Source organism: Struthio camelus, chromosome 17 (genome assembly GCF_040807025.1).
Source record: "Struthio camelus isolate bStrCam1 chromosome 17, bStrCam1.hap1, whole genome shotgun sequence".
NCBI lineage: Eukaryota > Metazoa > Chordata > Aves > Struthioniformes > Struthionidae > Struthio > Struthio camelus.
The window spans coordinates 9,207,181-9,220,961 of NC_090958.1; the positions used below are offsets into that span (position 1 = coordinate 9,207,181).

At 54.6% G+C, this 13,781-nt stretch overlaps 1 protein-coding gene across 1 annotated transcript in view; it reads right to left on the bottom strand.

Annotated features, from left to right (window-relative positions):
* Positions 1 to 2,626: 2,626 nt before the first annotated feature.
* Positions 2,627 to 13,781, bottom strand: part of LOC104152171 (T-box-containing protein TBX6L) — a 37,157-nt gene continuing 26,002 nt past the window's right edge. The window contains exons 13-20 of the mRNA XM_068910843.1: positions 10,459 to 10,603; positions 9,379 to 9,481; positions 8,635 to 8,799; positions 8,164 to 8,310; positions 7,589 to 7,659; positions 6,358 to 6,458; positions 5,184 to 5,376; positions 2,627 to 4,532 (exon numbers count right to left, since the gene is read on the bottom strand). Coding sequence (XP_068766944.1) covers positions 4,106 to 4,532; positions 5,184 to 5,376; positions 6,358 to 6,458; positions 7,589 to 7,659; positions 8,164 to 8,310; positions 8,635 to 8,799; positions 9,379 to 9,481; positions 10,459 to 10,603 — 1,352 coding nt within the window. The 3' untranslated portion in view covers positions 2,627 to 4,105. The remainder of the gene's footprint in view (positions 4,533 to 5,183; positions 5,377 to 6,357; positions 6,459 to 7,588; positions 7,660 to 8,163; positions 8,311 to 8,634; positions 8,800 to 9,378; positions 9,482 to 10,458; positions 10,604 to 13,781) is intronic.

Genomic DNA, 13,781 nt, shown 5'->3' on the forward strand with positions numbered 1-13,781 from the left:
CGAGGTAGGATCTGGCCTAAGTCTGCGCCGACTGCCGATACGCACCGGGCAGACCGGGCGCCCGGCCTGAAGCCAAGCACCGGCGCAGAGGGAACCTACTTCATCCGCCGCCCCCTTCCTCCGAGAGCGGCCGGGCCCTGCAGCGGCTCAGCGCTGGAGCTGGGAGCCCGAGGGTGCCGCAGGCTGCGCGCCCTGCAGGCGCCCGGCCCGGGGCGCTGCCCGCCCCCCCGCGCCCCCCGCCCAGCCGAGCCCGGCCCGGCCGCTCCTGGGTCAGCACCTTTCACAGCTCTTGCACCGCCACCCTCCCCGGAGGCCTCCCGACGCGGACGCGCCGGTCCCGGAGCATCCTGAGCATCCGCCCTCTCCGCCGGCTGCTCCGCTGCCACGACCCCCCCAACACCAGCAGGCTCAGCCCCCGCCAGCAAGGGGCTCCGAGGCCAGCGGCGCCCGGCCGGCCGCGCTGCACCGCGGGGAGCCCGGCGGCTCGGACGCCGGAGCCGCGGGGCCGGGTCTTGGCCGTCCCGCCTCGCCCTCGCGGGGGCTGCCAGGCCTCGAAAGCGGTGCAGCCTCGCCAGCCCCGCGTCCCCTCGCCCTCCCCGGGTGGCACCGTGCCCCTGCCGTGCGCGGCCCGACCTCCCCTGGGGGTTTCTGGAAGGAAACCCGCAGCGCGGCGGGGGGCGGTGTGAAGGCTTTTCTCACCCAAGCGCCGGCGGCCAGACCCACGCGCCGGTGCGGCTCTCCCGCCGCGCGCGCGCTCCCCGTGGCGAGGTGGCCGCGCCGCCCCGCGCTGCCGCTGCCTCCGCGCGAGGCTCCCGCCGCGGTAAAACGAGATCGGCCGCATCTTTGCGGCCTCCCTACAGCCCACGGGCCGGGCAGCCGCTAAGGCTCCGGAAGCGAGGCGTCCGCGCTGCCCTGCGCCGCCCGGGGAGCGGGAAGGGCGACGGGCCCGGGGCCCCCGCGCCGCAGAACCGGCCGGCGGGGAAGCGACGGCCGGCAGCTCCCATCCCCAAACCGAGCGAGGTTTTCTGCCTCGCCGTCGCCTCTGTCCTGCGTCGCTAGCGTCCCGCTCCGGCCCAGGCGCAAACCGTCCCCCCCGGCAGCACAGGACGTCGTAAAAAAATCCCAGCGCCCGCAGGAGAGGAGAAGCAAACCGCCGCGGGGCCGCGCGCCTGCGCGGGCAGGGGAGGCGGGAGGGCGCCGGTCGCACGCCCGAGGCCGGGCAGCAGCCCACAGCAAGCGATTTCACGCCACGAAACCAACTCCCGCGGCTCGGCGGAACAAGAAGGAGCGACGCTCGACGCCGCTGAGCGGCGGCTGCTCGCCGCTCCCTGCCCCGGCGCCGAACCGTCGCCTCGCCCCTCCAAACGTTTTCCCCGTTTTCTCGGGGCGCTCGGGCTGCGGCCCAGCAAGGCCGGCGCGCTCGGCCCGCTCCCCGGCTGAGGGCGACGGGGCGGCCGGCGGGACGGGTCGGGGCCGCGCGCCGCCTGCCCCCCGCGGGGAGGCTCCTCGCCCGGCCCAGCTGGGCCCCGCCGCTGAAGCGGCTCTTAAGCTGTGCGATGAAAAGCCTTACGCCTGCTCGGCCTCTCCTAAGGCGACCCGGCCCAAACCCCCGCCGGGGCGCCTGCCGCGGACCGACCGCGGGGCGTCCGCGCCCCCGGGGCTCGCCGCGCCGCGGCGCCTCTCCCCGGCCCCGCCGTGGTCCGTTTGCCCTCATCCTTGCCTCGCTCTCCTGCGGGAGGGGAGCAGAAAACGCGCAGGAAACGAGGGCAAGGAACGGGCGCGCGGGCCCGAGCTGCGCCTAGCGCCGCCGGCAGCTAACGCGGGACGGCTGGACGCGGCCCGGCGAGCGCCGCGCTCGCGGAGCCGGCCGCTCGGAAGAGCTGCACAAAAACCACACGCAAGCCTGGCTTTTACTGCTCTTAACGGCCTGCCTTCCGCGTGCCTCGCTTCCTCGTACCGAGGCCGTCAGAGGGGCATCGCGCAGGCCTCGTGGGGCCGCGGCTCCCTCGGAGCGAGGCCGAAGGGTCGGGAAAAACTCCTAACGCCGAGGAGAGCCTTTTACACCAGACCTGCCTTCAGGCAGCCAGCGTTCGGCCGTGAACCCCCAATATCCTGGGGTTAAAAGCAATCATCTCCTCCGCTTTCTCTCCCCAGAGCAGATTTCGTCCGAGCCAGCCCGGCGCAGCCGCTCGCGCGCCCTGGGCAGCGCTGCCGGCGAGGCTGCCGCCGCAGCAGGGGCTGCTCGGGGACCGCGTGCATCCGGGGCGAAGGCCGGCCCTCCCATCGCTGCGCGTCTCCCACCCGCCCCGCGGAGCCGAGGGCAGGCAGCTGGCTGCTCCGCGCCCATCACAGCCGCGGACCAAAACCGGTCAGCGGTCCACCGTCGACACGAGGAAGTCGCTTGTGCTTGGAGCTGAGCTTCACAGATTTGTAGGGCTATTTTTTCAAAGTACTTTTAACAACAATCAGCACGGTTCAACGCCTCTGCCCTCGGCAGGCGCGCAGCCAGCGCACGGCCTCTCCCGCTGTACCGCACACCGGTCCTGATGCACCGGCGGTCACAGCCCCACCTGGATCTGCTCTCAAACAACGGCTTGCCCCCCCCACACACACACACGAACACACGGGAAAGCCATCTGGCATAAATGCTACATGACACATCTCGCTGCCTACGGATGGCTACATACCACACAGCAGTTTATTTCAAGTGTTACAAGAAGACATACCCTAAAAAATGCCTAGGAAAATGTCCATCCTCCTTTAAGACTCCATCGCCGCGGCCGGTCTGTCACCTGGGCAAACGGGGACGCTTCCGCCTTCCAACACGGAGACTGAAACCGTTGTCTGCAGCGCGACGGGCAGGCTGCTCGCTGCCCCTGCGGAGCGCGGGACCGCGGCGACAGCGGAGGTGAAGCTGCTCTGGTGACTCTCAGCATCCAAGCGGGTCCCTACAGACTCCGGGACAGCGGTAAAGGGACGTCCCTTGCCAGCCCAGCAGGGCCGAGCACCCCGGCCGGCCAGACAGCAATGCAGCACGCAGTTCAGTGCCTAAAGGATATTAATTATTTTAAAGCAAATGCCCAGTGAGCAATGCCAGGCTGCTCAGAACTGCGCTTCGACAACGCTTTTTCAGAGTAGCACAGTAACGACAACTATAAATTATATTTTCTGGGGGTGCTGGGTGGGGGGTGGAAGAAGGAAGTTCACAGTGAAAGACTTCCTTCCCCCAGAGAGAAAGAGGTCAGAGTGACACAGAGTGACACTGCTGTTCGTGGCTCCATCGCTGACAACCACAGGCCTTTGGAGACCCCCAGAGCAGCCCCCAAGTTCTGGGAACAACCCCGCCTCGGCCAGCAGGAATTTCACTAACCTCAAATCTAGGGGTGACAGAAGAGGGACGGGCATGAGGGACACACAGACACGGCACAGAGCCTTGCTGCCTCTCCTGCTTGGGACCAACTCTTCCCTGCCAGCGTGACCCACAGCAGCGCTCCAGAAACACGTGACATGCGCACTGCTGCATCCTTCACTGTCACGTGCCGCTGGAAGAAAGGCAAGACTAGCTTTACTTTGACTACATTAAGTGAGGAGGCTGCTCAAGGGAACACCGGGATTGCTTGCTTTGCTTGTCCACACAATGATTTCTCTACAGCTTCATGTCCAAACAGTTGGTACGGCCACCTGGAAGGCTCGCTGTCAGCCCCCATCTCCTTGCCTGCATATCCTAGGAAGAAAGGGTTTTGGAAACTCCCAAATGCAAGACGGAAACACACCCTGGGACTGAGAGTTCAGCCCCTCTTTAACTACTGCTCTCGCAATTCTTGTGGTTTCCGACTCCCGCTGGAAAGAAAGCACTGCAGAACACGTTGATTCAGCTGGGCCTGCACTGATGTAGCTGGTGCAGCCACCAGCTCAGCCACTGCTTGTGAAACACCAGAGAGGGCTGTTGGGCAAGGAGACAAGGAAGTGGAGGTGTCCCGCGCTACCGTTTGCTGCAATGCCTCTTCACCTAGTGTAGACAAGGCTTCAAGATAACACTCTGGAGCAAATTTGATCTCATTTACAATTTTCTTTCAGTCCTTTCACTGGGAAGGGTTTTCTCAGTTCACCAGCAGGCATATGGGAATAGTGGGTACTGGCTCCACTCTGCCATGGTCCCGTGGGCATGTCCCGAAGCCCCTTGCGCGTTATAATCCGTGGAGAAGGCAGAGTAGCTCATTGCCCGGTACTGGCTGTGGGAAGGCACCATCCACTGGCCGAGGCCTTGCTCGGCGCCGTATGGGCTGTACATGGGCGCTCGGGCCCCAGCTTTCCCGACAGAGTCTATAGCCATGTTTACCACGCCGGCATAGTCCTGGGGAGGCGGCAGAGGCGGGGGGAGCGGAGGCAGGTTGGTGAAGCCCTCCGAGGGCTGTTTGGAGTCGTGCTCAGGCACTGTGGCAAGATCCAAGGGATGGCACCTTGTCCGGAAGTCATTCAGCGCAGCAGCGTCACGGGCGGGCAGCTGCTGGCCGTCCCCGGCTTCGTGGAAGCTGAGCCCCAAGGGCAGAGAGAAGAGCGAGTCAAACCTACCGCCGCAGGAAACCACCACAACCGCCCACACAGGTCCCCGGGAAAAGGCAGGGGCAGGCCCTAAGCAACGCCCTCTTCCCCTTGCCGTTTCAGACGTCCACCATCCATGCACAGCAAGCTTGCTTACAGGGATAATCTGTCTCTGCACCCGACTCCCTTTTCCTTGCGTGTGCCCAGCATCCAGAAATCAGTATGCCGTGAGCTGGCGTGTGCTTTTACGGTGCATTTACGCATGCTGCATATGGGAGGGGAGGGCAGGGGTGTCCGTGCAGGGTTGTTCTGTGCCTCCGCATCTTGGCGCGCTGCACAGGAACCCTCCTGCGCAGAGACAGCCTTGCCTGCTGCTTCGCTTTACTGTTAGCCTGGATTTCAGTCCAAGCCCTGCTGTCACCCACACAGAAAAGCTAAGTGCCAGAGAAGGTAAGCCCAGGCACCGCTACCAAGACACAAGAACGCCCAGAAACAGTGGATTTAAAGTTAAAAAAAAAAAAAAAAAAAAAAAGAAGTAAACCCCACTGGCTCTTTTTCTTCAGAAATACCCAGCAGAAGATGAGGAATCCCGTTAATTACAGGCTGGCTTTGGACATAAGCCCCAGGGAGGTGGGACTCACCGGTATGCCTGGTAGGACGGCGTAGGCACCTGCTGCTCTCTGGCCGGACCCTCCCGCTGGTCGGCCGGCGCGGGCGATGCTGCGGGAAAGGCATGGCTGCCGCTCTGCTCCGCCACCCAGAAGGGGTATCCGCTGCTGACCACGACGGGGTTACTCTCTTCCTTGACATCCACATTCTCATCTTTCCCAAAGTCTGACTCACAGCGGGGGAAAAGAGAGAACGGAACAAAATGAGGGGGGGGTGGGGGGAACAAGAGAGCCCAGAGCTCACGGCAGTCTGTTGGCAGCTGGATTGGGCCAGGATGGGGTGTGGGGGGAAAATCGCACTAACACCGCTTCTGCAGCCCGGTCACCACAAGGGATTAGCCCTTAGCTGGCTCCTTCTGCCCTTAACTGTGCCGTTCAGTCCTGCCGCTACCTTGTTTGTGCAAGCGGCATTGTGAGCTGCAGCGAGGAATGATCAGGCTTAAAAATAACCTGATAGAAGCAGTAAAGTTTATTTTTAAATGCTAATAACTCCCCAGGCTGCATCACAAGCCAGATGCACAAGCAGCAGCGCTGGCACAACTGCACGGACGAGAACCGAGACAGAAGGGAAGAAGAAAGCGATGGGCGGCTGAGGGTTACACTGCAAGCTGCTGTAGCTAGCGAAGACAAAACGTCATGAAAGCACAGCCTGCGACCGCGCGCGTTCCCAGAGCATCGCTAGTCCGGGAGGCTGGCGCAGGGAAGAGCTGAGGAGCCGTCAGCAACGGCAGGTCACTTGCAAGCAGGCTCCTGCGGGTCGCTCACAGAAACCAAGCGGCAGAGACCCCCTAGCTTCGTCCTCATTCTGACACAGGCAAAACGAGCGCTCGGGCTCCTCGCCCCAGGTCCCCAGCCCACCGCTCTGCCTAGCTGAGCGCTCTCCGGGGGCAGGGCTTCCCCGAAGCGCTGCCTTCGCCTGCTCCGCAGAAAGGCATCCCCTGCCTGCTAGAAACATAATGTCAGAAAACGCAGTGTGCAAAAGCAGGCTGAGAACCCAGCTGTGGCCAGGCTGCACCACTCCCCTCCCACCCGCGTACAGCAAAACACCGGTCCTGTTTGACAGGAGACACAGCAGAGCCATGCCACTGCCTCTTCCTTCCCGTGGCCTGGCCAGAGCAGGGAACTGACTCTCCGGGTTTGTTGTTACCAATATCACCACGTTCCTCAGCACCGGACTCCTTTTCCTCAGGCAGCTTCCTCTTCTGGCTTTTGGCTGGACTGGGTTTCTGGCACTTGGCTCGTCCTTCCCTGGGAAAGGAACAATACAGGCAGGTAGTTTTCTGCGAGTTGCGCCTGCCTTAGCGAAGCAGCCCGAGGGGCCACAGGGAATATGTTTGCCGCAGCCGAATTCCAGAGTTAGCCAGGCTGCCTGCCACGAGCACGGGCTCCCAGCGGAGCGGCTCCCTGACCCCCAGGGTACTGGCGGTAAACCAGTGAAGGGGTTGCTTGCTTCGTGTGTGCACAAAAGGCACAACCAAAATGGAAACCTCAGCACTGGAGGTCTTGGCACCGTTTGGCATCGTGTGAGCGTGGTCCAATGCTGGATACACATAACACACGCATGCATACAAGGCACGTGTAGAATATGGTGGGTTTTTTGCTTGAAAGTATTTTCCTTGAACGGAAAATAAATCTAAGCTTAACCAGAAATAGTCCTATTAGGCGGACAAAGAAAATCCCTGACATTTTCAAAGTCTGTTTAAATTAAAAAAAAAAAAAAAAATCAGTTTTGGCCGTTTTCATCAGGAAATAAAGATTTTTCTCAAGCATAAAATAACACAAAACAAAATGTTTTTTTCAATATTTTTTCATAACATTTTCTGCTAGGGAAAAAAAGGCGACATTTTTTCTCATCTCATTGTTGCCAATTGATGGCTGCATTTCAGCTTGTTTTCATCTCACCCACTGGCTGCCCTCAGACTAGACAGAAGACCTCACTGGTAGTGGTATCCAACTTTCCTCTTGCAGATAAAATTTCCTGTTAGAAGAGATGCTTTTCCACTCAAGAGGAGAGAACCTCTGAATGTCAGAATCAAGTTAATCTCAAAGACACGCAGTGATCTACTGTGGACTCCCTTTATCGCAGCTATTCAGACGTCAGGCGCCAGTCTAGATCCAAACTGCAAGGGAATGCAGGTCTCTTATTTGTCATATCTCCCACATTTCTGTAGGAAATCCTGTATCTCCCCCTATTCCCCCAGTCTTTTGGGAGGCAGCTGCACAATGGGACGTCATCATTCCCAGACACAGATGAACGCAACCTGCCAGACACGGCTGGCTCTGCAGAGCTAGCGCTGGTATATTTTTGCTCAATGGACTTGGGCAAAATTCATGAGTGAACGTGGGTTAGAAATAAATTGAGACGAGACACAGTTTACCTTCGGGTGTTCTTTCCATGCTCCCGGAAGCCTTTAGCAAATGGATTGTTGTCAATCTTCAGTTTTGTGATCTTAAAATAAAGGAATAAGATTCAGTGTCATAGTGAGTGGTTGGCTTCTTTACTGCTTCAAGACCTTCAGCTCAGTATTTATCACAACAGCTTGACTGGGGGTTTTGGGGTGCCCTTGTCACAGTATCTGAGCTCTTACAACAGTTCCCTCTATTGATTAGGAACAGATACAGAGAGCAGTGACTTTCTCAGGGACTTCCTCAGGGTAGGATTCATCTGACCAGAGAAATACACAAGGTCAGTACCTACATCTGGACTTTTTACTATTTCTGGGGTCCTTTTAATCACTGAGATGCACCCAATACAGTTAATGGGCATGATTCATCTCATTCTAAAGTGGTGGATGTCTCTTAAGTACTTCCGTAAGTAAGTTCATGTGCCTATTTCTTTCCCCTGTCACAGGAGCCCATGGTAACTAGCTCCGAAGGAGACACCTGCTTTTACAAGATTCCTAAGGACAGACTATTTAGCAACATGTCAAGGGGTGGCGCTTGCACACTGTACCTTCTCGTTCTGGTAAGCAGTGACAGACGTGAAGACAGTCTCCGGGAAGCTGAAGACTTGGAAGATGCTCCAGCGGACGCTGAAGAGGTCATCTGCCTGCACAATGTGGAAGCGAGGCTTGTAACGGTGCATGGAGTGGAGGATGATCTGGCGCAGAGACAGACAAAGGAGAAGGTTTCCACATGCAACCACTGCTAACGCGCTGCGCAGCGTCCTGTGGAGACTCCCAGGACTCCCGCTTCAAATCAGGGATGCCCTCCTGGGCCTGGCAGCTCCACCATACCCCGAGAGCGACACTACAAACGTCTTCCCTAGCAGGAGGTTAAGAGGGTACAAGGGATGGAGTAAGGAAGGAAGAGGGGGCCACTCGGATGTGTTTTACTTTCCGTATCATCCAATTTCTCACAAATCTAACTTGTTTCTCTGCAACGGATCCCAGCGTGCGCAGCATCAAGGCCAGCTACAACCTACATGCCCATGTTGGTCCAGAGTGTTGTTGGTGAGCTTCAGCTTTTGGAAGGAGACAGGTTCTTTCATCCAATGGCTGCCAGGAGCTGGGGAATCTGGGTGGACGTAGGTGCGACAAGGGAGCTGGGGCTCTGCTTTTCCAGCAACTTCCCATTGATCTTTATTCCACTGTGGAGGGAAAGAAGGAAATCTAGAGCTTGAAAGACCTTCCCTCATTATAGGGAAGCCTCAGCAACTTTGTTTCACTGTCTGATTTTGTGGACTTCCCCGAGGCAGACAATCCTGACAGGTAGCTGATTCCCTCTTATGAGTCATGATCCTGTTACTGAAACAGCTCCAAGTTTAGGCCTTATTTTACCTCTCTTTCTCTGAATGCTGTCAGAGAAGTCTGATATTAATCATGATCAAAACTGTACTGTTTACAATGAAAAGCAGGTATCTTTCCAGCTGCCACCCATGCAAAAGTGGCAAATACTAGAGAACTCCGGGTAGGCAGAAAATCCACCCAGGACTTCGGAACTTTGTCCAGAGAGGCAGAAAACCACTTCTGAACTTGGTCTGAAGATAATTGATCTTTCAGCCTGGCCAGTGAAGCATAAAGATTACTTTACTTTAAACAAAGGGGATACATGAGAGTCCCACGTGGTCCTGTAATAGGTGCTTGTTCTGTCTCTTTTTTCACATGGCAAACTTCCCATGGGAAGTGGGAAAGATGGAAGCACAACTTTTATTATTTGAAGTACTTACCTTGTACCTGAAGTTGTCCATTGGCACAAAATCTACCAGCATGAGATACTTGGCATATGGGATTAAGCCAGAGACTTTGATTTTGCATTGTGGAAACATTCGTCTGAAGGAGAAATTATATGCACAGCGTAAGGATTTTTGTATAAAGCCTCTTTTGCTTAATGACCTAATCAAGCATCAGGCTACGTCTACTCGTTATTGTGCAAAGTGCTGGCGGCAGTATTTCAGCAGATCAGCTCCTGGACATTTTTACCATCTTGTTAATGTATTGATTATCTAATCCTGTGGGCCTAGATGGAACAGGCATTAACAGAGCAGCAGTCACTGATGACCTGATACTGTTACTGCTTTTGTTCTTCTGATTTCTGTAACGCAACAGTAGGAAACTCAAATAAAATATTTAAAATTCAGACATAGTTCTTAGCTTTCTGCAGCTATCAGGGACCTGGAGCACAGATGAGAGCATTTTCTGGTGTGGATAGCACTCATCTGAAGGCGTATCTAGCTTTCTGTTCCAGTACTTCCTACTACCTCTTTTATCTTCTGACACTGCAAAAAGCCTTTGACACCTACTTCCCTATTCAAAGCAGAGATTATTTCAGCTCACTGCAGTTTTGACACAATACATTAAAATTCCATACTCTTTCATTACAAGCTCCACAATACGTGACTAAGATTTACATTTTTCCAATAGCTTGCGTGCACAGATCCTTACTCTTCTAGGCCACGTTCTTGTCTGCAAATGCAGAATCAAAGCCAGATATTTAGTGCTCATCTGCTTCTGCCAATGACTGTTTGAGGCAAAGCAAGTCTAGGACACTTTCCAGAACAACCTCACAGCAACAGGAAGAACATCAATGCAAGTGCTGAGATCAGAGCCGAGTAGTTTTTCAACACATCAGCCCCTCAGTGACCTTTCACACTTCACAGTTTGGGACTTCTAGGACATCCTGAAAGAGCAATTCTTCGTAATAGGCTAAAAAAGCTAGTTTAAGAGCCATCATTCAAAATTGAACACTTGGACAGTTTTGAAAACAGCGTGGAGGGGTGCGGTGTAGACAACTATGCTGCTTCTCTCACCTGCCGGATTTGGTGATGATCATCTCAGTTCCTATCTGATGAAACTTCATCCAGAGACCCATGTCCTCGAGGGTGACCACGATGGAGCTCTGCGGGTAGGGCTCCAGGCTGGGGGAAGGAAGTGCATCACACGGCACTTTCACGTCTACCAGGAGAGAGCGAAAACAGTAACAGGACAGACATGAGGGAAGCCAGCACGAAGCAGCCTCATCGTGCTCAGAGAAAGAGCTCTGAGAAGCAGCACCCACATCAGCCCACCCAGCACCAGGGCCTGGAAACGGGGAGCTACCTAATTTCACATGCTGTTGTAACCAAGTGGCTCCATACATCTGCTTATTCACACCTCCTCCTGTCTGGTCACAGTATTTCTCAGCCCGAAACTCCTGCAGAGTGCTCGGGACTGGTTTAGTTCAGGCAGTTGAATGCTGTGACTTTTATCAATGACGGTCGCAGGTGCTACCAAGGACTGGGGAGTCCATGCCGCAAGAAACCTCTGAAAGAAAACTGAGCATCTGCCTGCAAAAGTTTTCTTACTAGGCTCAGTAGGCAGAAAGGCTCTTCCAACAGGTTTGTTTTTAGCCGGTTAAGTTCTTTTGTAAAGATTTATCTGTTGTACAAATTCAGCGTGACTTCCTTTATTCCAAAGCTCAGACTGGTAGCCACAATCCACGTTTATTCTTGTTCTGATACGATCGGGGTTACACAAACCACTTCACCAAGAGCATGAAATAAAAGCTGAGAGGACTGGGCAGATTTTAAGTGAACCAGTGGGCAAGGGGAGCAAATGGCAGACAGATGGTAGCAGAGACAAAAAAACACTCCAGAGGACCAGGAAGGGACAGACAAGAGACCCAAATGTAAATGGGGATAAGAGAGGGAGGTGACAGAGCCAGACCAGAGGGACTATTCTGAGAGCAGCAGGGCTGGTCTGAGCTGGACCTGGAGACGGAGCGTGCCGAGACGCCCGTGGCGGTGGTGAAGGGGGCTCTCCTCAGGGACACTACTGTGGCATGTCAGGGGAGCCATCTGCAATGCAACTGCCTTTTCAATTACAGGCAGAGGACTAACTGTGGTCCAGGGGAAGAGGAAAGGGGAACCATTCTGGAGAAACCGCATTCAGGGTTGATGGTATCGACCTCCTTTGTAAAGCTTTCTGGATTAAAAACCTTCTAGAGGAGCTCTGAACATACAGTTGTAGTGCACGCAAGATTGTTGCTGCTGCACTGGAAAGCCCAGACCAAAAAACCAGTTCCATTTAAAGTCCAAAACGTGACCTGTGGACAGATTTTGTGCCCAGCAAGGCTTCGCTAACACTGCTCTGTGGCCTGAATGACATGTTGCTAACTCCTGACTCGGCGGGCGTTGGCAGCAGCAGCGCTGTCCTCAGGCTAACGGAGGCAAGCTGCTTTTGCTGGGTGATGCATTAGCAGCCGTGCGTCGCTGCTTGCTTAAAAGGCAGATTTTTCTACCTCTCAGCCTGCATCAGGTCTTGCTCAGAGCACAGCAGAAATGAGGGAACGTACCACCTTGTTACGGCTTCCCTGAGCAATGTCGTTAAACACACGCATGAAAAGCAGGCAACTACTTCCAAAGAAAACAGCTTCTTTTCAGAAAGCTACATCTTTCCACAAAAGCAATCCAATGTCGGCCTACACAGCGTTAGGAAGTAAAAAACATTTAAACATAATTCTGCTGTTTTTTAAAGGTCTTTAGGCATTTTAGAAAAAAAAGACCCTCTGCCCTTTTTTCTGCTTTGATCCAACATTAATGAACTGGCTAAGAAGTGACACCTAGTTTGCTCACTAAGATTAGCCTGTTAACATCTTCTTACTAAAGCTTCCCTCATATCCTCTTGCAAAGACATGAAAGCTGCCACGAGACGATGCATTCGGTAGCTCCGTGCAGCACATGTATCAAAAGGAGTTACAATAAAATTGGGCTGATTTCCCACAGGAGACATCCAGGCGCAGAGGCACATAAACCGACTCCGATTAGCCAGGCAGATGCTCACTCCTTCCCTCAAATGTATTTTACAATTAACGTTTTTGTAAGCAAATTCCGGCGCCGCTACACGAGACAACAACAAAGCCGATCTCGGGATTCCTTATCGAGGGGAAACTGCCAATGGAGTCAAAAGGAATTAAAGGGAAAGGAGTTCGATAGTCAATTAAAAATCAAAGGCAGATGTTATAATCCGGCTTTAGCCAAATGAGCCCACAGTGAACCTGTAGGAGCGAGAGGCTACGAGTGACAGGGAGGAAGAGCTGCGCGCTCAACAGACGCTGCAGCAAAGACCTGAAAACTTAGCTCACGTCCTCCACGCTGTGCTTTTTCGCTGCGCAGTTTGAGGCTGCGAAACAGGGTATTAGGGGTTAGCGTGCAGATCTGGACCACGAGAGGGGTACGGGCTTGCTAACGGAGCCCCACGGCTGCCTGCAAAGGGCAAGTCACGGGCAGCCGACCTCAGCGGGACGCTGCAGCAGCGCAGCCGCTCGCGGGATCGCCTTCAGGTTTGCTTTGCGGAGCCGCGGGCCGCCTGGCAAGGCGCTCCAGTCCCGCGCCCGGTGCGCGCCTGACCGCCCAGCGCTGAGACTCGCGCACGCGTCTCCCCCGCAAAGACGCCGCACGTTGGGACTGCACCACGCGGAGGGTCGCGGCCGGCTGTCCGAGCGCCAAACCAGATGCGTTAAGTCTGTACCTCCTATTGTTTCCTCTTCTATGCTAACTTAGATCTCCTTTTAAGTATTATTTTTCAAGCGATTTAAACATTTTGCAAGAATTTTTAGCTCTAAACTATTTTAGAAGTATTCACTATTGTTACCATTGTGGTGGGAACGCTGCATTGTGGCACTTTTTAAAACATACTGGTTTTGGTAAGATGAGGTTGAAGGGAAAGAAGGCTGCAGTGATAAAGGCAGGCACTGACAATTAAGAGATCCTCAATCTATTCCACACTTGATTTCAAAGTCTTCATACGAATAACAGCAGCTTGTCTGTGCTTCAGTTTCTGCACCTAGAAAAGGTCGTCTATATCTTTTCCCTGCCTTGGAGAAGGAAAGGAGAGAAAGAGAAACAGGAGTCAATTCAGTGATATTTGTTAATAAAAAGAAAAGAAAAAAGGAAAAAAAAAAAAAACCTTCAGACAGAAGATGCTAGAAAATAATCCACTCATCTATAGCAATTCCTCGTTTAAGTGTCAGTTACCGAGACAGTGTTATAACATCCTGCAAAGCGTAGGACAGGGCTCGCGGCACTGGGCAGGCTCCAAGGTAAAAGGTATGTTATGTTTCTTACCGTCTCTAAAATCAGCTATTTTTACAGTT